General features: G+C 47.2%; 1 protein-coding gene across 1 annotated transcript in view; it reads left to right on the forward strand.

The window, feature by feature from the left end:
* The first annotated feature begins 10,299 nt into the window (after positions 1–10,299).
* Positions 10,300–24,487, forward strand: part of EDC4 (enhancer of mRNA decapping 4) — a 777,931-nt gene continuing 763,743 nt past the window's right edge. Inside the window, exon 1 of the mRNA XM_085639493.1 lies at positions 10,300–10,451. Within this exon, the coding sequence (XP_085495619.1) occupies positions 10,376–10,451 (76 nt within the window). The 5' untranslated portion in view covers positions 10,300–10,375. The remainder of the gene's footprint in view (positions 10,452–24,487) is intronic.

Below are 24,487 nucleotides of genomic sequence, written 5' to 3' on the forward strand. Positions count from 1 at the left end.
TTATTGCCGACCAGTATGCTACTCTGCAGTCCCTGATCTCCCGTCTTGTGTAGCAATCGCCAGTAGTCTCACCCCCGAACGTGCCTATTACCAGGAAAAGACAGGAAGTGTTTCCGCGTTTCCCCGAGGTCAGGGTTTCCCGAGCTACAACTCCCTGCATGCACTGGGGCGCACCCGAAGACCCTTTCTACATAAGCACTTCCGCTGGAAGCGGAAGGTGCTTGTCAATCCTAGAGCTTGTGGATGTTCGAGGCGGAAGGTGCTCCCCGCCGGATTCCAGCGAGAAGCATTTCCGCAGCCTTTCCTGTGACGGGCCGAGTCCCGCGTCCCCGTGGAAGCAAGCCGGATTCATCGGCGGGTAAGAGACGCGAGTCCCGCATCCCGGTGGAAGCAAGCCTGCAAGCCTGAGTCATCGGCGGGTGAGAGACGCCAAGGTATTTGAAAGGCAGAGGCTCCTGCATTTCTGGTGAGGCACAAGTGTTGCATTGGCAACAAAACTTTATTGAGACTGTTAGAGACAGTGTTATATCCCTGATTACCTGTTCCCCTGGACCCTGACATTGCGGGGACTGTGTAACGTAGACACGGACACTAAGTGCCTCGTTGCCGTCCTGCCTTGCATTTGGACAATTATCCACGAAATCCCAAGGAGGGGATTATCTTTTGTTTATTTCGAAGCTACCTTCTCACTGTGACTGAGCACTTACGGAGGGCTCACGTATGGACCCATTCAGTCGCTGACTAAGCGGGGGTGAGAGAGTATCACTTCCCGAGGGCTTAGTTCCGAATTGTGACCTTGCACTTAGGGGACTGTGGGGTACCCCGATAAAGGGTGTTTACGGCGATAGGCAGTCAAGGGGGTGCCGAAGAATTCTAGAGTGGTACGCAGGAATAAAGGTAATCCCAAGACACCACCTTTCTGGCGGGTAGGCATAGGTCCTGTGCTTTCACTACACTATAGGAGAGAAGTCCGCTGTTTACCTACTCTCTCTCTCGTCCTATGTCTGCAGGTATCTATTTTTCAAGAGGAGATTACAACCCTGACCTTCATCCTGGAGAGTTCCTATCCCTGTCCTCATCTTTTTTATGTTATCCACTTCCCTTTTTCCCACAGGCCTTATCTCACGCAGTTAGGTTACCTTCCTCTGCTGGGGATTAGGTTTTCGGGAATCAGGGACTTTCTCATCATCTATCGTCTCTGCTGGATTCTGCTATACAGGTTAGTGGCGTATGATTGGCTTGGGCGCTACTGACAACCTGGCGTACCTGACATCTTGCTCCTTTTTTATTGCCTTTAGAAAGTTACTCTTTGCCACTCTACACTGTTGGGAGAACCACCCAAACTAATTGGCCTTCTCAGGGACCTTCCTGAACTTCTTAAGAAAGACGTTTTTAAGGCCAGAAAATTACTTAGCATGCTCAGCGACAATCAAGTTGTTATTCCCCCAATTGTCAGATATCACCGCCATATGAGAAACAATGCAAACAAAGGAGATGGTGGACCCAGACTGTTTCCCCGAAACCGGTGCCAGGATGCTTGTTTCCGGTCCAGGGAAGACCTGGCTTGGCAGTTTGGGCTGGACTGTTCCCATGAGGCACAGGGTCAAGACTGATTTGCATATGGCTAGGTCTGAACTGGGGTGATGAAGTGAGCTAAAGAGCAATGATGGATTCAACCCAGATCTGTGACTGGGGTGAGTGTCTGAAAGGTTTTAGCGCTATGTCCATCATCTCCTTGTGTTTGCTTTGTTTGCCCTAAGTTGGAAGGGTATGCCCAGATGTGGGTCCCTTGCTCAGTTTGCAACTGGATTCAAGCTAGCCAGGCTGATTAGGTGTGTTAGCCCCAAACCAGTCCCAGAATGCTTGATTCTTGTCCAGGGAAGACCTGGCTTGGCAATGTGGGCTGGACTCTTCCCCTGATACAGGGTCAAGACTGATGTGCATATGGCTGGGTCTGAACTGGGGTGGCGAAGTGAGCTAAAGAACGATGATGTATTCAACCCAGATCTATGACTGGAAGTGAGTGTCTGAAAAGTTTCAGTGCTCCGTCCATTTTCTCCTTGTGTTTGATATGAGAAACAATGGTGGCATACATGCTCACGACCACCTCGGGGAAGAACACACAGCTTCCCACTTCACATGCCTGCGGTTGTTGGTAACCTCATGAGTTAACCTTGGGGCTGTGAAGGTAATGCTGATATACAAGGAATTAGGTTCTTCACAGTCGCTCTCTTCACTCTTTAACATTGTTCCTCTGCCATGATTTTGTTGATCTGCATTGTTTTGAAACCCTTTGTTATGATATAGGTTGTGTTATAAAAATAACCACCTAGAATAGGACAGAACTGTATTAACTCTGGAGCAGGCCAGTGCTTCGTTTGTAAAAGAATTAGTGCAGGTGCCTAAAGCTCTGCTTGGAAGCTGTGGCCAGTGCAATTAAATGATGGCATGACCAATACTATCGTTGATCAGTCCTAAATGCACCTCATGCCTCTAATCTGCTTCCAGACAGTCCCTGCCCCTGCTTTCTACGTTTGTGCTCGTTTTTCCATCTTTCTCTTCCTCTGTCTTTCCACTTTGAGCATTCCTTTTTTTATGTTTCCTTTTATTAACCAACAAAGTCGACATTACAGGGCATGAAAAATGCATACACATCTCGAGTCTGGAGCATACATAGGTACAAGCATACTGATTTTTCCATCTGACAACAATGACTATGGTGTAAGTTGGTCATCTGAAACAGGATCAAGGGGGGGAGTACATATACTTCCACGGTAACTGTTCCATTTGCCCCATATAGAGGACCATTTCCTGGGACACCCACAGGAGACATAAACCGTTTTTTCCCTGAACATGCACCAGTCCATGTCGCTTTTCCAGGAGCCAACCCTGGGTGGTTCATTCGCTCCCCACAGCTGCGCAATGTTCCGTTTGGCTATCATTTGGCCCAGTGTAGCACAGAGCTTATCCCTGCCGTTGAGGTCAGTGGGCTCCCAAATGTTCAAGAGACATCTCTTGACTACCCCAACACATGACTCATACATTTGTGCACTCGTGACCAATAGGAATGGATAAGGGGGCATTCCCATATTATGTGCATAAATGAACCAAGCCGCCCACATCCGTGCCTGCAGCTGCCCTCATCTATCTTTCCCATTTTAACCAGGGTTGGTCCGTAAACATATATACTGTGGAGGATTTTTAACTGGACCAGACGCAGTCTGGAAGCGATTGCAACCTCCTTTGGGGAGGCCAGAGCTTCCTGCCACTCCTCATCGTCTATCTCCAGCCCGTCACCCTCCCAGTGTTGTCACAGGAGAATCAGAGGACCTGGGGTGTTTTTTATCAGGTTTTTGTACGTCAAGGATATAACTCCATCCGGCAAATAGCCATCTAAGTGTCTGTCCTCTAGTGGCGAAGCTTCGGGTAGGAAGGTGTCTTTGGGCGGACTCGACTGCAGGGCATGTCTGATTTGCAAATAACCTGAAGTACTCCGAGTCTGCGAGTTTGTAGCTGTGTTACAGATCGGCGAACGGAATCATCTCACCATTTTTCCATAGGTCCCCGATGGTAGAGAGTCCAATCAGATCCCACTTGTCAAACTCTTTTGTGCTACCCATGGTACCCAGTGTTCCGAATCCCATAGGGGGGTAGCCAGAGTGAATTTCTTATCCCACCCCAGACTCTTACTGGCCACATGCCAAATTGCCCCTGAATGTTTTGTTTGTCCCGTAGGGTGATATCTTTGGGGCCTAGAGTAAAGAGCTCTATAATATTTACCCCCGGCAACAACCATTTGTCCATTCTATAGGCAGGGTAGTCTTCCAGTCTATATAAAAGCTGGGCAAAGACAAACTACATGTAGCAGGGTTTCGGCTGTCTTGCCGCACCCTCTGCAAATTACATTTTCCGCCATACGCCGCCAGGGGGGCAGATCTTGCAAAAAGCGCCAGTCACCCATCCTGATTGCCATGAAGCTACGTTTTAAATACAGTGAGTATGTGCAAGACAGATAAGTTGCAGGGGCTAGCCGTCTGTAAGAATTTACAAGAGCCCAAGCATGACTACGTTTGGTAAAGAGTGCCTTATCCATTGTGAGGGAGCTCATTCTCACACATTTTTTGATGGCAGTTTTGAATGCTGCTCGGCTGGGGTTGAGGGCCCATAGCTCACTCGCCGACATTTGATGTACATAGTCCTTGAAGAGACAGCCAAACGTACCTCCAGGGTTTTTCTGGCTGATTTAAAGCCAGACCAAAGATTCTAGCGTGCCTGAGTCCGCTTGTCTCAGTTTGTGGCAAAGATTTAGATATGTGCCAATGTTAGAAACATTATAATTCAATATCCCCAGCTCAAGTCTTACCTGTTTTTTTGTTGTTAACTACCACCTGTGCCAGGGGCTTGGAGTACAGGAGCCGCACCCAGCCGACGAAACCAGGCCCGAAACCCAATTTCGTCAGGACAGCGAAGAGACAAGACCACTCTATCGTGTCGAACACTTTGAGCATTCTTGTGCTCAGTAAATGTCTGATGCAAAATAATAAGCGCCGGGCCTCAAAAATAAGTGCCAGAGGCCCCCACCGGCTCAAACTAAACACTGCTGAAGCCTCTTTCACACTCTGTGGTACCAAGCTTGACAGTTTCTGAGGTAACTCCCTGGTACCTACATACCTCAACCTTCCTTGCCTTCTTATTCAGTAAACGGCTAGAGAGGCTGACTTTGAAGTTTGCGAACTAGGTTTGAGTCTGGCGGGAGGCTGAAGCATCCTATGATTCTGGGCAAATCACTTAATCTCCTGTGCCTAAAAATGAATGTGTCTGCCTGTAATGGAACTGATGCCCATGTAAAGCACTCTCCTACCTTCGGGTCGAGTTTGTGGTATATCAAACTGCACACAAAAAAGATATATTTAATTTCTCTGACACAGAAATTGAACAGGAGGTTGATTGTTGTTGCTTTCTTTCTGTCCCTTATAAGCAGTCTTTGTTGCTTGATGACAACTCAGGACAGAGATGGACTAAGTAATTAACGCTCTGTTTTCTGCTGATTCCGAATTTTCTACTTATTTTGAGTTTAGCCTTGGGCACTTTGTGTACCAGACCAAATTTCAAATTTCCACCCTGGTGGTTCTGAAAATAGGCCTCAGAACTGAATGCTGGGTCTTTCTTCCTCCCTGCACCTGTCACTGAAGAGTTGGTCAGGGTACAAGTTGAGGGTCCATGCGGGTAGATGGCACCTACCCACTTTTTTGGATACCGTCTTACCTGCCAAGAAGTTGGCCCCACATAAATATCCTGAACTCACCCCAGTGTAATTTTCAGACAACGAGCAGCAATGTGCAGGCGGTGAGTTTTTTTTTTATTGTAGACTCCAACTGGGCCATTACAAAGGCAGAAGTTAAGCAGCCATCAGGTCTTCCTTTGATTGAGTATCCTGGCTGGGAGCTATCTGGAGCCTCGCACCTACATGCAAATGCAATGGAGGGGAAACAAAGGCCCACAGCTTGTTATTACTTCACGGGTACGTAAGAGAGGCATGCTTTTGACTTTATTTAGAGCCTGTATATAAGACATATGTAGGTACTGTAAGAATATCAGATGTTCTGATCTGTCCCAGAATTTACACAAATACCAATTGAAATACTAACTTTTTGTTTTATTTCTTTCATAGTACTATTCATCTCAATCTAGGGTGTTGGTGCGCTTTACATCACACATACACGTTAAACATTAACAATAAGTCATATGTGTGTAAATCAATGTACAGGATGTGTTACATTAGACAGTGAGGGTTACAAGGTGTAGGAATCACATGTCCGTCATAGTTCAATGTGCTACATTATAAGGATTTCAATTTATGAACTACAAGTAACAAAAGGATCTCTGTGTTAAAAGCAGTAACGCACCTACCCATCAACATGTAAAAGTGGGTTACTGTCATCTGCGTGTCACATGATGTGCTTTGCAGGACACATATTAACCCTCTATGCTACGTTGATTCAAAACAGAGACTAGACAAAACACAAATCTCTCCAGCAAGTGCATTAACCTCCAGATTTACCTTACCATTATTATTCCCTTAGATTAACTGGGCACACAAAGATCTATGCAGCAGGTGCCTTATTCCTATAAGATATTTTTAAAAGCAGACGTTGCAACCAATCAACCAATTACGCAGAACAGATTCACTGCCACGTTTCTTGTTATTGCCAATTTCTTTGTGGCAGAGTTTAAAAAAATTAATGTATACGTTAAGGCCTAGATTTTGCGTTGTGGTTGCACCACTTTTTTGTCACAACCTCAACCTCAATGCAAAATCTCATTTGTTAAATATTATAATCTGCTCAAATGTACTGCTAAACATATGTGTGAGGACTTAAGATCTGTGAGGTCATGGGTTGTGGTGCCACTTTCTGTGATGACATGTGTAATGTCGCGCTCCGTGATGTAATGTGCTGTGATGTCTCATGTCATGATGTCCATTGCATATTGCCTACCTTGGTTAGTCCCCCAGCTTCTTTTTTTTAGAACTTGTGCCCTGGTTACATCTGTAGTTTGTAGCATCTGTATCCCCAGGGTAAGCAATGGCAAAACATCTTACACATGCTGTGATAAAATGAGGAACAAATACCCTCACAATTATGTCATTGCTCTTAGTTTTGTATCTCTCTGCTTCACAACTATTTGGGATTATCTACACCGCAAGCAAGACTCGTAAATGCGTCTTCAGAACAATGCTGGCACTGGACATTTTTACATGGTGTCTCACAAGAGGTGGTGCTACCTTCAACATCCCTGTTACCACACTTTTGTCTACTGTTTAAGGCTGGAGCATGAGACATGCTTGACAGGAAGTGGCTGGATGAGTTTTATTAAGACAGTATAGTCCAGACCAAGTTTCAAGCACTTCTGGTGCATTGAACTTATACGTCAAAAGCTGCATTTCAGCAGAAATTAGAATCAGGTGAATAATATTTGCCAAAGGCATGTGTGGTAGCCTGCGCAGCTGCTCGCTAAATTTCAGTGAGGGTCACGTGCCTGTGATAAGCCACTACTACAGAGTCTGGATGGGGACATGCCCAAGAGTATCCAAACTGGTAATAGCAGCCTTTGGTGCTGTGTTTCTTGTGCTAATACCAACAGAAGTAGTGAAGAGAGCATCTCCCTTCTGAAAGGTAGTCACTGTTTACCAATAGCACTTCAAGGCAGGAAAGCTTCCAGGTTGTGTAAAGTCTATGTGGTCGAAAAAATTTGATTTTGTTTAAAAAGCTGAATTATTATTTCCTGTTATGACAAAATGTGGTCCAAATGTTAAGACAAAGGGGGGACGATCAACATCACTTTGTCTTTAAGGAAAAGTAACTATTGATCTTCAGAAGTGTCTGGTAGTGAATTAAAGAGGTCTGAGGTGGATTCAGGACTATGCAGCTTTGGTATTCAGCACGCTGACACTTATGAGCTCGTCCGCGAGCTTCTGAGCAGCGTTTCCACCAGCACTCATTAGTTTACAAATTAAACACTGGGGGCCATATTATCAAGCCCCTATCACCACCACAACATCACTTATTGTGACGTTGTGGTGGCGATAGGGTCAGTGCCCTATTATCAAGGCAGCATTAAGCCACTTAACGTGGCTTAAAGCCACGTTAAGTGGCTTAACGCTGCCTTGATAATAGGACCCCTTTCACACTAAACTTAGCATGAAAGGGGGCGTGCAGTGGCTGTTGCAGTGGGCGTTCCACCGCAACACCCATTGAAGTTGACGCTGCCACCTTTTATCAAGTTTGGTGATAATAGGTAGCAGCGCTGAACTTAAGACCAGAAAAATCTGTGTCTTAAGGTGGCAAAACAAGAAGAAATGCTTAATTTCACCTAGTTTTTGCTTTTTCCATGTGTGCTGCACACATGGAAAAAACAAAATGCCATGATTTGTTCATGTACAGCAAGGTGTCCCTTCCTGTACATGAACAAACCGTTTTTCAAAATGCCAGAAACAGAATCCTTGATTTATGTCACGAAAGTCATTCCGTTATTACACGCACCAAACTCCGCATAAAAGAGCTGTATTGGTGGCCTAGAATTGACATTGATTTAGAGAGATGTGTTAGAACATGCATCAAATGTGAGATGTCTGATAAAATCCTTAAAACGTTCAATCCACCTTTGGCTTCTCCTTATTGCCTCAAAATGTCCATGGGAAGTAGTGGCCATTGATTTCATGGGTCCAGTCTTATGGCAAGATGACTCTCAGAAGTACATTTTGGTTCTTGTGGACACATTCTCCAGATGGTTAGAAGTATGTGTAGTTGATGTTATAAATACTAAAACTGTACTTTCATTCTTAGATGATATTTTCTTGAGAGAAGGGTTTCCTAAATTTATATTATCTGATAATGGTGTACAATTTAAATCTTTCGAAATGAAGAATTAACTAGCAGCCTCTAGCATTTAACAAAGGTTCACTGCTTTATATCATCCCAGCAGAAATGGTATTGTTGAAAGGACCAATCGCAGTATCAAGGGGGTCCTTCAACTTGCCAATAAAAGTAATTTACCTTGGGAGGAGCAGTTGAAAAGTTACTCTGGGCATACAGAAGCACCATTCATAGTTTCATTGGCAAAAGTCCCTTCTCTTAAATGAGAGGTAGGATTCCTCATTCTAAACTTAATCCTGGTTGGTTGGATAGGAATGGCATGGTCCAGTGTGATATACCAACAGTGAGAGAGTGTATCAAGGAATCCCAACTTAAAAACAAAATTTATTATGAGCAAAAACATGGTACTAAACAGGTAAATTTATGTGAAGGCCAATGGGTTCGCGTAAAGAGTACAAAGAAAGTTTCCAAAGGAGAAAGTATATTTAGCGATCCCAAACTTGTGGTAAAAGTCATGAATAATACTGCTTTGTTACAGAATGGTGAAGTTTGGCATTTTAGCCGCCTTGCACCGGTTACATCTAATAGTAAAAAGGAGTGTGTGAGTATCAAGACAAACATTTGGTGGTTGGATACCTTAAACACCACTCAGAATATTGAAAATTCAAATATTACAGATGTTGTTCCAGAAATTGTGGACATACATGATTTTGTTTCCAACGACAAGCAGAATATTTCTTCCAATTTAGAACCTGTGTCAGATGAAAATGTACAATGTCCTTCAAACCCTGTTGTATCCTCTGGTGACGGTAATGTCATCAAAACTTCAAGTGGGAGAACTGTCATGAAACCAAAATATCTTGAAATATTTGATTGCAATAAATTGGTTATTTTTTGTTGTTGTTTTTTTTGTTGTTTCTTTTTCAAGGGGGGATTGTGTAGTATAGTGTGTAATGGGTAAGTCAGTTTCTATTAGTATCAGAACTGTGTTAATGTTAACGATCTAAAATTGTAGAATTGTATGATGTAGTAAGTATTCTCTTTGTCATTTTACTGCTTGGACCTTTTTTGTGTTGGATGTCCTTTCATGCGGGGGTTGGAATAAAGGACCTATACACTTGATACTGGTTTTGAGTCATCCATTAGATACTACAATAATCAAACCTCCCTGCTCGCAGACACCCTTGCACTCTGGTGCAAGGGTGCCGGCGCTAAGTTGTGTAACTTAGCGCCATCGCAGAGGGAAACGCCAGGCTGCACCATATCCTTGTTAATATGGTGCAGCCTGGTGTTTCTTAAGTGGCGGAGAGAGGCGTTAAGCCAAGACGGCTAACACCTCTCTCTGCCACTTCCTTGGTAATATGCCCCTGGGTTGGAGGAACAGAGGGTTGGTCCTTCTTGCTGAATCAGAAAATTCGAAATTTGGGGAAGGTACAGGTAGGGTGTTTATTTATTTTAAAGTAATGGTAATTGTCCTAAGATCAGACTTCAGGGTTGTCGGTGGTGTGCTCACCACCTACCCCAATAAAATAATCAAATATGGATGACCCGCAGTGCTTTAAATGGAAATATAGAAGTGCAGGTACTCTCTATTTAGAGTACCTGTTTGCTCCTGAGAAGTACCGGTACTCATCCATTGCAATGTATTGCGGCAGTGCTGAGAAGTGCAGGTACCTTGCCCTTCAAATTAAAGAAGTACTCCTGAAGTCTAATCTTTGGACAATTACCATTACTTTAAAATAAATAAACACCTTACACATTTTACACTGGAGTGTTCTCCCAGGTCTCTGGCGACCTTTCAGTTTGTCTATTCCCGAGCTCTTCTCACAGTCCCTTTAAGTTTGCGAGTAGGAACCTTCGTCTTCGTCAGTGTTTTCATGGGGGCGCTTTCTTGTTGTTGCACCGGAAGTTTTTGCCAAGGGGGAGGGTTACTGGCAGTTTCACCGGAAGTAGTGGGTATCCTGGCTGCAGCGCCGGGAGAAGCCGAGAGCGCGGGAGTAATGGACCCCTCGGGCAGCATCGATATTAGCGCAACACGGCATTTGCGGGACATCTTGAAACTGGACCGACCCGGAGGTGAGGGAGAACTTCTGCGGGGGTGAGATATGAGCACCCTGGACATGCAATGGTGTTTTTTAACTGGACTGTTAGTGAGACCAGTTGCATGACACATTAAAACGACACCAGGCGTGTGGCCAGAGGACTCAGGGAAGACATAGGCATGGTAGTTGGAGGGTGTAGGTGGAGGAAGAGGGAAAAAAGACTCGGTACTGGCTTATGATGGATGGGCAGCGAGGAGAGGCGAGGCCAAATGCCAGTGGCACACGGACAGCAATTAAATATTTTGGGGTGCGTGTCTTGGGAGGCAATGGGGAAGAAATAGGGTCTTAGGGCGAGAGAATCATAAAGGGTGTGTGAGTCATCTTCTTGTTGTTGTACTGATAATAAAAATGGGCGACGGTGAATAAGATGTACTGACGCGACTATGTTGTTAAGTGAACTGTGACGTATTTCACACTATTCGCTGCATCTGATTTTTGTCAACAGAATGTTTCTTTGTGGAACTTTATGGCTCCGTTTTTAGTGTAGTTAGGGCTCTATAACCTTAATGTGCAGAGTGGTGTTGCCCAAAAGCCGGATCTGGCTTAAAGTTCGCATGTGTCATGGGCCACTTGACAGCTGTCAACGTAGGAACGAGATGACATTCAGTGAAAGTGCTACTGTAGCAATAGAGGTGACAGCTACTGAGTGCAAGCGTTAGCACGGGAGCTGACACGCTGGAAGTGTATGCTAGCTAACACCCTATCCGAGTGTCAATGTTTGCGCTGAAGAATACGTTTATGGGGCAAGACTTTAGGTCGCATCATTGTGACGAGATAGTCGGCACAGCGGTGGGTGACACTAATCAAGGGTGAGGGGCAAGGATTGGATGGGGCAAAGTTGAAGGGGAGGGTCCACACCTGCAGTAGCACATCACTGGGATGGGATCGTCGCGTCATAGGTGACATGAAAGGGGAAGTTTTGTGAGTAGGAATAACCTCGTCCTTTATATATAGGAAAACACGATATTTAGGCTTCAGGGGACGGAATTCCCGCACCAGTCTCTTGAAATTGAGCTTTTTTAAGCAGTACACTCTGATGACATACGAATCATTTTACCCAGTCATTCTACAGGGAGTGTGAAACTTAATTTAAGACGGATACTTTCACGGTCACAACCTCTTCCAGTGTTCTTGCAGTTGTCTAGTACCTTGTATTTGGGTTCCCCTCCAGGACAGGGAGCCAGCTCCTACAGTAGGCGACACTTGCTGTCAGGGACATTTATTATTGAGAAACACTATATATCTCCAGTGCTTATGCTTGCGGAAGAATGTTGGGGTCAATGTCTCAAACCGATTTTGTCTCTTCCTCTACCCCATTATTTTACTGTCTTGCGGAAGTGAATGTTCCAATGAGGGGTTATTGGGAAGTACATCCTTTGGAAACAAAAACGTTGACCCACTCTGTGCATGTGCGCACTCGGTTTCAATCTCCGCTACATTTTAATATGTACTCCACTCGACGCATGCTACCCTAACAATTGATTGCAGTTAAGAGATATAAGTATTCAAAAAGTTGCACTCTGTAGAATTACAGTATGCTGCATGGTACACGGAGAGATGAGTGCCACAGCTTCACTGCTATATTCACACGTACACCATTGTAGTTCAATATTCTTCATCCGTAAATGATGTTTGTTAATAAATGACACTTTATTAATCCTTGTCCAGTGAACATATATTTCTGTTAAAGCCCCAGTGCATTTTGGAAGTTTCTTCATTAGGGGTCCAATGGAGCATATTATTCAACCGCAATCTGGAAAAGAACAGTCATGTAAAATCAAATCCAATTGTAACCTAAAGCTCTGCATTCATTGGTATGTCAACAATGAATCTAGGAGTGTCTGAAATAACGATAAATGGAACAGATATTGACCAAAACATCTATGTAGATATCAGAATGGTTGATTGCCTCATTTATGGAGTGGTGGAACTAAACCGAAGTAAGTGGACAGGATTAACCACCATCAGTAATTACACCAACAAAACTGAAATGATCAAGTTGCTGGTGGAATCTAAGGGTACATCAAACGAGGGAAATAGCCGTGCCCAAAAATGATTATATGCATGTTCATGAATGTGTGAACACGAGGAAAGAACATTTCCCAACGTGGGAGGTGCGATAGATTGAAAAACACAGTTGATTCAATGAAAGTGGCAGAAAGTCAACTGCGACTGGAACGCATAAGACGGGCACCGCACGAATACGAAGGACACGTTTGGTAACTAATGCTGGATAGCAAAACAGAAGCCTATAAAATCTGGAGCAGGATCTACGAAATAAGTGAGCTCCTCCGTCGTTTTAAGGTTCCAAAATTCTGCAATGAACCCAGACTAAAAGTGACCTGACCAAGATTATGGGAGGCGACTCACAAGGATTACATTAACCAGCATCTTGAGGTAACTGAACTGAAGCAAACGCCTAGGGTCAACAATGATTCACAGGCAGAGTACCAAAATGAAAGATCCAAATATTGGAATAAATACAGAAACCCAGAGCCTAAAAAACGGGTATAGAAACGAAGAGGGGAAACTGTCAATGGTTCAGAATACACAATTGAAGAAATGGCAAAGAAGCAAATAATACAAAGTAGAGAAAAAGAAACTGTGAAGTCCTCTGAATAGAAGAACGATAGGTCGAAATAAGAGGTACCAGAAAGATTTAAATACACTAATCATTCTAGCGCAGAGAGACAGTAAGCCAAGGGATGGAAATGGTGCAGTCAAAACCGGAATGGTAAACTTCACAAAATAACTTAACTAATTTAATATAATGAGAATAATGAATGCAGTAAACAAGAATTGCAGGGGAAGTTGCAATAAAGTTATACATTTTTGCTATGCAAAATGTACTTGTGGTGTGAAATTAAATATGAAACACAATCTTGATGATTATGTTAAAAAAAGCACATTCCCAGTCCTTTATGCCGAACATAGTTAAAATGGACAACCCCCTAAAACTCTTTGTAGTTAGATTCTGTTAATGTTAATGTCAACTCTTGTCAGTTTTTTCAATCTCCTAAAATATCACATTGCTGATGTTGAGTTTTTGGTTTAAAAACGGGCTACGGAAGATTTAATTGAATGGCATTGGATTTTACCTCTGTGTTCAAGCAGTCTGGTTTTGATTTTTTTTTTTTGCCCAGTTTTACCAACATACACGTTCCTGCCGTACCAGTAGATAGAAACAGTTCATAGGTTTGCATGTGAAGGTTTCTTTGACCTTAAACTTTTGTCCAGAATTGGGATGTATTATGGTGTTACAGATGATATTTGAAATAAAATAGGGTAATTGTGATTATGGCACCCGATCTGTGATAGTTAATTTTCTCTGCACCCTGTGACACACTCCAATCCTGGAGTGTGCAACTCTTTGAAGTACATCATTCACCTGACCACCCATACAGAGCTGATTAGAAGTCCTTCCGGTAGTGATCTGCGCAGGTTGTTCCGTCTATACTTCCGGAGAAAAGCATAGATGTCCCACTACAGAAACTGATCAGCTGCCAGGACAGTGCTGATGGACTTTTTGAGAGTTCTCATGAAGGGCTCAGCGTCACCATTTTCCTGCATCCACCTGGGAATGACCTTAAGGTGTTTGCTGTTGAAGGATTTTCTGCAATCAGCACATTGTTGATCTGGAATAGAGGACCATTAACCATCCTGATGTCTTTAATCTGCCATGAGTGGCCATATCTTTTTCCAATCTCGAGATTAAATATTTCACCAATGTGGCGTTGACACCTACCAAATTTGGATACTTAGATCGGGTGTCAATGTTTATTAATGTGTGATACCCTTCTGGCAAACTTATGAAGTCCGCACTCTTCCAGGGATACAGTGGGAGATTCTGTAGTGATTGGTACTGGTGGTTCAGTCACAGTGCAAACTTGGCATTGATGGCATTCTTTCACAACAGTTGAGCTAGTTTGTCTAATTGAGGGAATCTGACTTTGTTACAGAACCAACTCTTAGACTTAACAGTCCATTGATGACCAGCATGGGCTGGATGTACAGCTGTTAACAAGATAGTTTAAGAAATTATATTCTTGTGCCATGAAGGAGGCATCCTTCGTGCGATGGAGCCAAATCATGTTGGGTGTTGTACAGGGATGCAGGCATCTGTTTCGCTTCTGGAGTGCAGGTTGAGAAGTTGGATATTGAGGACTTCCACTGCCCACCACAGGCTTCAGCAGTGGCAAGTTGTAGGACAGTCCTCTTCTTGCTTGGCTCTGTGAATTCCTTTAGAAACATGGGAAGGTGCGTAAACATTCCTCTTCTAGCCTAACCTATTCTCTTTCAATTGCAAATTTGCTCCTAAGCTTGCGTGGTGAGTCTCTGGTGTTCTGAGAGTGGGGTTGAGGGAATCTAACTGGCACATGACAGCGAATGTAGGATATTTTGAGGTTTTCCCGTCTTCTTAGGATGTGCCTTCATAATTTTGTTATTGCTCACCCTTGAATGAATTGGAATCTTGTCTCCGTTCCATCATGCACATGGTGGCAAGATCTTTAAGCCTTGCATGTAATGCATCCCAGATTTGAAGGGACCTTGCTTTGCGGAGCTAAAACTTCTAATAGACTGAGTTTGCTAGAGGAGTCAAGTGTTCATTTGGAGCTACCACTGCAGTTGCATAGGTGAAGGGCGATTCTGCTTCTGTGAACCTACGAGACAACTTGAAGATGTCTTCTTCTGCCAACCATAGAGCAGGGGCTTCTTTTCTTCTGTGACATCTGTGACTGCAAATTACATTTCCAGCCATTATATCCACAGCTTCCAACTTGAAGCTTGGAATGATGGTCAGCTGGAGATTTCATGTGTATTTATAGATGGAGTTGATGACATTCTTGCCCCTTTGGATGGACTGGCACCTCACCAAAGAGAAGGCTGCAGGTGGGTGTGGTTTTGATCACCTTGAGCATAGTCTCTGATTGCACCAGGTTGGAAGCAGACGTTTGCTGAGCGTGTGCTGTCGGTGTGATTGTGAGGCATAGAGGTAGTTGGCCTGGTGATGTTGAGTGTTTGGTGCATAGCTCCACACCTGTAATAAATAGGTGGATGCTTAGAAAGTACTGCTTGGGAAAGGTGAGACTATGCTTTCCATACCTTCCTGATTGCATTGCACATGTTGTCTTTTCTTCCTTTTTTCCTGTGTTTTCCAGTGCTGTACCAAACCAGTATATTTCCATTAGTTCCCTTTACTCACTCTTCATGTGTGAGGCTGAACCACGTGTATCTGCTCAGCGTATTCACTGTGCAGTTGGCCTTGCTGGCGTGGCAGCAAGGTTTTAGAGGCGACAGAGGCTTTGAGACACATTCCTCTGGAGTGCACCTCATGCTGGGCCAAGCAGTGGGAGACAGAGAATAAACTGCATCATGTGTAGGGAAAGCAGACAGTAGAAGGCTGAGTAAGGTGAATGCCACCAATCTAGGCATGGAAGACAATGAAAGGTACGGAGTTCCTCGGTGGCAAGTTGGCCACCTGGTGTGTACTCAAGGTAGTGAGTCCACACACCACATCTACACGCCTCTAGGCCCCTCACACCCACGGCACCTATACGGCAAGGAACTAAAGATCTCCGAAAAAGAGTCCCTTTATGGGTACCTGTCGAGCATTGCAGCGCCAGCTCGACGAGGAGCAGACCCATATGATGAAGCATGACACCTAGCTTGCTGGGTGTGTGAGGGTCCAAGTTTCGACAGGAGGTATCCCCCCCACCTCCTCACTACCTTGAGTACACACCAGGTGGCCAACTTGCCACCGAGGAACTCCGTACCTTTCATTGCCTTCTAGCTTAACTCAGGGCAAGTACGTTGAACCTCTATTAAGCCCTAGCTGTCCCTCTCTTTGTTGATTCACTAATCTAGGCATCCCATTGCTTGCAGCTTGAGATGAGGACGCAGTAACACAGCTGCTCCCGTCGCCAGTGTGATGATGTTTAGGCCACAGGAAGCGGGTGCCTAACACAAACAGTGGTGTTATCTAGACCCATGAAGTTCGAAGTCATGAGGTCCGAGAGTATTGACTCATTTGCCTACAATCTCAAGGATGATCCCATACTGTATTAATTGTCCGGCAGTTTAGACCCCACATGGCCATCAACTAATGTTGCTCATGTTCAACACTACTGTGCAGCAAACTGTTTAACCTGCAAGCTTAAGGCCATCAAATCTTTCATTAAAACACTTTTGCACTGCATTTTCTAAAATGAACAGATCTAGGCATATCTACTTTGGTTTAATATTTAACACCCTGTGTCTAAATCCTCCCCCTCAAATTGAAGGTCTTGTATTGTTAATGCTGTTATCAAAGTTAAATTATACAGTGGAATATATAAAAAAAAATACAGGTTTGTGCAGTCTTATGCGTGCTGAGTCCTTTCTCCTTTTTTATACTGGATTCAAGTTGATGTGCTTTTGTTCTTCGTCCAATTAACCAGCATTTATTTCTCACTGCCCTGAGCAACTGCCACAAATTCTTCTGTTTGCATTTGTATTTTAGGTTTTGGGGCAGGTCGCCGTGCATTGTTGGATCTTTGATGGTGCATTTGCTCTACAGGCTTAATTTGAGTTTTAAAGGTAGTTTACCCTATGAAGTCCATCTGTCCTTTCCTTAGTCAGCCAGTCAAATTGCTCACTTTGATGATGTTTTGCTCCATCCTCTGAATTCCTCTTTGTCCTTTTATGAGGCCTATCTGCCCCTTCTGGCATAACCTTACAAGGAGGGCTAATTAGAAAGAAGGTGGCATAGTTTGAACAATTCAACTGACAAAGAGGCATATAGAGTAGCCTTAACATCGTACCACTGTAATATGAAAAGCACTCGGTAAGCGTATGCTTCCAATCAAATATGCCGGGCAAAAAAAATCTTCCAACGCCCTTTTCAAAGTTCTTAATGATTTTATAAACCCCGGAGCCTGCTCCCATGAAATGTACGCGTCATGAGCACTTTGTGACTGGTTGGCCGATCACCGTGAAGATAAAATCAATGATAGTTATTGGAACTTCCCTAACCCTCCTAAGGTGTTTAATCTTCTGTCTACCTCTCTTTGTCACGGCTAATAGAGTAGGAAAGTTTAATACTTTCTCTGTGGAGGAAATTCAGTCAAATCAAATCTTTATTCGGAAGAAAATATCCATAAAATAGTTACACAGATAAAACTTACAAGGAACTTAATAAAAACATTCATACAAAAAATTGAAGATGGTCTCATGACATGAACAAGTTAAGTAAACAAACCCGAAACACCAAGATACCAAGCTGGGTGTCAACTCAACAGCCAATGGGTTAAAAACGTTATTGGAAGCATAAGATAGGGAATAACGAATTGACATATTAGCATTGTTAAGGATATATTATTCTTAGCTGTTCATTTTTATAACTTAAAATCTCGAGGTATAGCAGCTGTTTCCTTCTTTGGATGGCATACGAAACCTAGACAGAAACTCAATAGCATAAATTCACATTATCAAGATTACATAAAAAGTTAAAAGCATCCTTCTATTAAATCATTTTTTTTTTAAAACCAATGACGGTGATATTTGTTTCCTCAGATCCATATAAAAGTTACAAAAGAGTATAAAGTATGGACTGGTTGGACTTACCATCATCATATGTGCATTTGGGTACATTTTGTGAACAAAAGCCTATCTTGGGAGTAGCAACTAAAAAGTGCAGAGTGCCTATTCACTGTCTTGTTAGATACAATCTGTGTTGAATATTCAACACTTTGGTGTGGATGCAATGGGCATTTGATTGTGTGGGACTAAAAAGGGGTACATTGACGCAGTTGGTTTAACACTTTCTCTATTTTCCCTATCGGCCATTCTTTTCCCAATCAAGACCGTTTTTAAATCTTTCTTTTTTTTTTTTTTTTTTTTTTTTTTTTTTTAAACCGTTTATTGCAATCTCAAATATATACAAGTATGGGCCTACAACCTTCCGGCCGGCCGCTAAAGTGACAAAAGCAAATGACGTATATACAATAAGGCACTTGGCGTTGCATAGACGATAAAGCAGGAGGTATCAACAACGTGGGCCACATAACTCTGAACCCACAATACGGTTTCGTTTTATACAACACAACAACATAAAACCACACCCGCAAGGCAACCCACAATCGAAAATGACGACACGTGCTCCTCAAGTGGGGAACCCCAACCATCCAAAGAAATCCAGAGAGGGGGAGGGAAACTGATCCGGGACTGGGAGAACAATGTGCCCAGGGCTGAGGGAGGGGGTCAACTATGGGGATGGAGCTGGTGACGCGGGAGGCAACAACGGCGGCTCGCAAATACCCCCGCGGTAAGCGTTCCAGGGGCCCCATATCTTCACCCATGCCCCAGGCTTACCCCGCGCCACATATACCACCTTTTCTCGGAACATGCACCAATCCATATGTTCTTTCCAAGCCGACACCGCCGGGGGTCTCTGAGATCCCCACAGCTGAGCAATGTCACGTTTAGCTATCATATATCCCAGAGTCACCCATCGCGTCTGCGGAACCGAGTAATCAGTCGGTTCCCACACATTCAGCAGGCATCTCCTCGCTTCAGGCAACAGCGCGACATGTGTAACCGCTCGCAGGACCTCATGCACACCACGCCAGAATCGCTCCACCCTCGGACATTCCCACAGAATGTGTAAAAAAGTCGCCAAAGCACCACACCCACGCTTACACAATCCATCCTCGGCATAGCCCATACGCTGAAGCCTTGGCCCCGTCATATACACCCGGTGGAGTATCTTGAGCTGGACGAAGCGAAGGCGAGCCGGGATGGCCACCTCCTTCGGAGAGGCCACCGCGGAAATCCAGTCCTCGTCGTCCAACTCCAGCCCATCGGCAACCCAAGCCTCGCGGAGGCCAGTCAGTAAGCCCGAGCGGTCATTTATCAATTTCTTATAAATGAGGGAGATCGTGCTGTCCGGAACGTGGCCATCTAGCACTCTATCCTCCAGGGGGGAGGACTCCGGGATGGAGGCCACGTCTGGGAAGACGGAACCCAGTGCGTGACGGACCTGCAGGTAGCGAAAGTATTCACTGCCCTGCAGCTGAAACTCCGCCTGCAGCATCTCGAATGTCTTGAATCCTCCCCTCGTCCAGAGATCTCCCACTGTACTGATGCCTATCATGTCCCACCTCTCGAAGCCCTTCGAGGTCCACAAAGAGCCAAGCCTCTCCGACGCATACAACGGTGACGCCCGGGTCAAACGGTCCTTCCATCCCATAGCTGCATTAGCCGCGTGCCATACTCGCACCATGACACGCGTGGGTCCCGTCAAGCGGGAATCGGGCACGCTAGTGTAGAGCGCTCGATTGTAGTCGCCACCGGGCAGGAGCATTTTGTCCATTTCAAATGCCGGGTTTAGGGCGGGCCCATAGAAGCCGTGATTAATTGCAGCTAACTGGGAGGCCCAGTAATACCGTTTAATATCCGGGAGGGCAATCCCTCCGTCGTACCACGGGAGCGTCAATTTTGCCAGGGCTATACGCGGCCTCCCGTCCCAAAACAGACGGCGCTGTAAGCTTTCCACCTCACGGAAGTAGCGCGCCGGGACCAAGTCCATAGTGTTCTGGAGAGCGTACAAAAAGCGCGGCAATGACATCATCTTGAACAATGCCGCCCGGCCGAGCGGCGAAAGCGGCAAGCGCCGCCAGCGCGCGACGTCCTCCTTCAAGCGCTGGAGGGGGGGGAAGCAAGTTTCGCTCGTAGCGGGCCACCGGGTCCAGCGTAATATAGACCCCCAGGTATCGAAATCCCTGCGAGGCAATCTGGATCGGACAGCCCCGAGGGAGGACAGGAGCCTCCCCGGAAAGCACATAGACACAGGATTTAGCCCAGTTAATGACAAGGCCTGAATTACGGCCGAAGGAGCGCAGAACATCGACCAGGACAATCAGTGATTTGCGCGGGGAGGCTAAGTACAAAAGGATATCGTCAGCGTAGAGGGACACGCGGTCCTCATACTCGGGGGTCCAACGGAGACCTCGGATGGATGGGTGCCACCTCAGCCACTCCGCCAGGGGTTCCAGGGCCAATGCAAAAAGGAGCGGCGACAGGGGACAACCCTGTCGCGTGCCCCGTCCCAGCACGAATGGGGCCGAGACTCGACCATTCACCACCACCTGTGCCAATGGGTCCGAGTACAACAATTTGACCCAACTGATGAATCCCGGGCCAAATCCAAATTTCGCCAACATCGCCCAGATGTAGGGCCACTCGAGCGTGTCGAACGCCATGGTGGCGTCCAGGGACGCCAAGATGGCCGGCTCCCGCACGAACGGAACACGCGCGAGCACCCCGTGCAGGCGCCGCAGATTAAGGGCCGTATTGCGATGGGGAATGAAGCCGGACTGGTCTTGGTGGACCAAATCGCCCACCACGCCGACCAGCCGGTTAGCGAGCACCTTGGCGAGGATTTTAGGCTCCGCGTTCAAGAGCGAGATAGGCCGGTAGGATGTAACCCGGTCTCGCGGTCTGCCCTCCTTGTGGATAACCACGATGGTAGCCAGACGCTGGTCCGGCGGGAGGGAGCCCCGCGAGTGAGCCGCAAGGAACATAGCGCGGAGGTGGGGTGCCAGTACGTCCGGTCGCAATTTATACAACTCGATAGGAATGCCGTTCGGGCCCATGGCCTTGCCAGAAGCGACCGAGCGGATGGCGAGGGCAATTTCGTCCGAGGTAGGGGCGGCATCCATTAACTCCCTGTCCTCCATTGAGAGGGAGGGCAGCGCGATGTCACGCAGCAGGGCATGGGAATCCTCCTCCGGGCAGGGAGAAACCGGGGAATATACCTCGCGGAAATAATCCGCGAAGCAAGAGACAATGCCTTCCGGCTCAGTGACACGTACACCATCCATTCTTTCAATCAGCGGGACCACACGATTAGCTCTCTCCTTCCTATCCAACCACTCAATCAACTTACCAGCCTTATCACCCACATCATACAATCGCCCCTGTTGCTCTCTGCTGAGGCCCCTGGCCGCCTCCGTGACGAGGGACCTATAGGCCGCCTGCTTAAGGTGTAGAACGTGCAGCGCCGCGTCAGTCACCCCACTCCCCAGATCACCCTCCAGTTCAGTGATTTCGGCCTCCACCCGGGTCACCTCCTCCTGTGCGCGCCTCCGGGCATGGGAAATAAAGGAGAGGGCCTCCCCTCTAAGCACAGTCTTGAAAGCCTCCCACAGGGAAATGGCAGACGGGACAGACCCCACATTCTCCTCAAAATACCGTTGCAAGGATTTAATCAAGTCAGCACGAATAGTGGGGTCGCGCAGGTACCAGGCATTGATTGGAGCTACCCTGCCCTCCCCCCTCGGGAAGACATCAAAGTGCAACAGGAGTGGGGAATGATCTGAGATACCCCGCGCCAGATGGCGCACCTCCCCCACTCTCCCGGCATAGGCCGCAGGGACAAGGACATAATCAAGCCGCGAAAGGCTACCATGGGCCCCCGAATGGAAGGTGTACTGCAGCTGAGTGGGATGCTTCAGACGCCAACAGTCCACCAATCCCAGCGTGTCCAAAAGGCCAGACAGCCACGCTTGTGCCCGGGGGAGGTCCCTAGGGGGATAGCGATCCAGAGTCCCAGAAGCCACCGCATTGAATTCCCCCCCAACCACCAGAAGCCCCCCCGGGAGGTCAAGCAGGAGGCGTCCCAAGTCCGCAAAGGTAGTGGACTGTAACCCCGGTGGGACGTACACTGAGACAAAGACGACTACCTTGCCCTCCATTCTCCCCACCAAGACAGTGTAGCGTCCCCTCTCATCATGGCGCACCTCGTCTATTTCTAGCGGGAGCGAGGTCTTGACCATAATGCCCACCCCTCGTGAGCCTGATGTGAAGCCCGAGTGGGCCACCAAACGATAACCACGTCGGTTCATGGCACAATAGGAGTTACCAATGAGGTGTGTCTCCTGCAAAAAGACCACATCAGGCGAAATCCGTTTCAGATATTAAAGGACCACACCCCGCTTAATCCTATCACCCAGTCCGTTGACGTTCCAGGACAACAACGTCAGGTCCCTACCCCCCATCACATACAGAAGCCATCATTTGTCCCCCCCGAGAGCATCTCAAAAAAACCAATACAATAAAGGGTTTGCCTTGCGGTAGAAACGAACCACACCCCACCCCAACCCACCCATCCCAACAGAACTCCCCCCACCCTGCACCCCTGCATGAGCCCGAACAGCCCCCCCAAAGTGCAGTGTGCCTGTCGCCCCATGGAAAGAAAACTAACTAGTCCCCCAGAGGAGGAGGGAGATCCCCCAAGAGACCCCACACGACCTCCGCAGGAGGGGAACTTACCCTAACAGTCAATGGTGACAATAACACAGTCCAGAGCAAGGCCTACCATTAGTCCCTCAGTCCTGATCCGGCGGGCCCTCCCCACCAACCGCTCCCCCCCCCACCCCCCCGTCCCCGATCTCCGGGCAGAGTGTCCAGCCAGTCCCCGGCCGCCTCGGGACGATCAAAAAAGTGCGTGCGGCCATCCACCTCCACCCTCAGCTTAGCCGGAAAAAGCATCGCATATTTGAGATTCAGGTCCCGTAGGCGACGTTTGACACCGAGAAAACTCAGTCGCTGCTTTTGGACCGCCGGAGTAAAGTCAGGATAGAAATTGATATCCATATTGTCAAGTCTGACCGGCCCTTGTAGCCTGGAGGTCTGCAGGATAGCGTCCCTGTCCCGAAAATTGAAAATCCGGGCGATGAGAGGCCTCGGAGGGGCTCCGATCTTAGGCCTACCCCCGGGGACCCTGTGGGCACGTTCCACTGCAAAGAATTTACTCAGCCCCCGAGGCTGGAGATGGGTGAGGACCAAGTCCTCCACAAACAGATCCGCTGCCTCTGCCTCGCGTCCCTCCGGCACCCCGATAATGCGGACGTTATTCCTCCGGGCCCGACCCTCGGAATCCTCCAGTCGACGATGCATCAGGGCGCTCGCCTGGCCGAGCCTGCGCACCTCCTGTTGGAGGGCCGCCACGTCGGACGTGAGGCCCGAGGTAGAGTGGGCCAAAGAATCGACCCGGTCATTTGTTTTTGAGAGATCGGCTCTCACGAGGCCCACGTCCACGAGGACCGAGTCGATCTTCTGCGCCAGAGTGTCAAAGCGCTGGTCCACCGAGGCCTTCATCTCGGCGATGGCGCCCATGACGTCTCGGAGGGTCAGGTCCGTGGGCAGAGCAGGAGCGTCAGTCGGGCCCGTGGGGGATCTACGCAGCGCCTCTGGAGATCCCTTCTGGAGGGTGTAGCGGTCCATATTGTTGGATTGATGGGCCGCGCCACGACGGGTCGACTTCACCTTAGCCCGGTCGCCATCTTGTTTTGTGGCCATGGTCGCGGTCCCAAATCGAGCCAATCTCCTCAAAAAGGGGGTAGACAATCCCGTTCAAGGGCTCCGGGGGGGGGCGACCACCGCTCCGAAGGACGGACCACAGCCGGCGGGCCGGCAGGGCACCCCAACGAGGCCACACCACCGCACACCGCTTCGCGACCCTACCTCGCCTGGCAGCAAGGAGGGCGCAAAAGCGAAAGTGAAAGTGCGGGGTGCGCGAGTCGCCCAGCCTTGCCCGCCGCTGTTATTCACTTTGTCGCCGGATCGCCCCACAACTCCAGTACGGGGGGCCGGCGTGGAGAAGGCCGCAAACCTTAATCGGTGCTCCCGCCGGTGTCCGAGGTCCGAATTGAAAACGGAAAACGGGCGTCACCTCAACTCTGGTTCACAAACACAGTCCCCTCATCTAGGACAGGATTCGGTCAGGATTTATGCAGGAGGTCGCGGAGGTCCTCGGGAGCCTTGCACCTACGCGGCCATCTTGGGTGCGCGCTATGCTCCTCCTCCTTTAAATCTTTCTTACTTAATTGTAACACTCCCTCCGTCTCATCCTAGGTTACTCAGTAGACTGCAGGAGATTGGTATACATGGGGCAACTCTACACTTGCATGGCTACTTTCCGTCAGAACCCAAACAATAACTTTGAGTTCATTCAAATCTACACTTAGGTGT

Source organism: Triturus cristatus, chromosome 12, assembly GCF_964204655.1.
Source record: "Triturus cristatus chromosome 12, aTriCri1.1, whole genome shotgun sequence".
Taxonomy (NCBI): domain Eukaryota; kingdom Metazoa; phylum Chordata; class Amphibia; order Caudata; family Salamandridae; genus Triturus; species Triturus cristatus.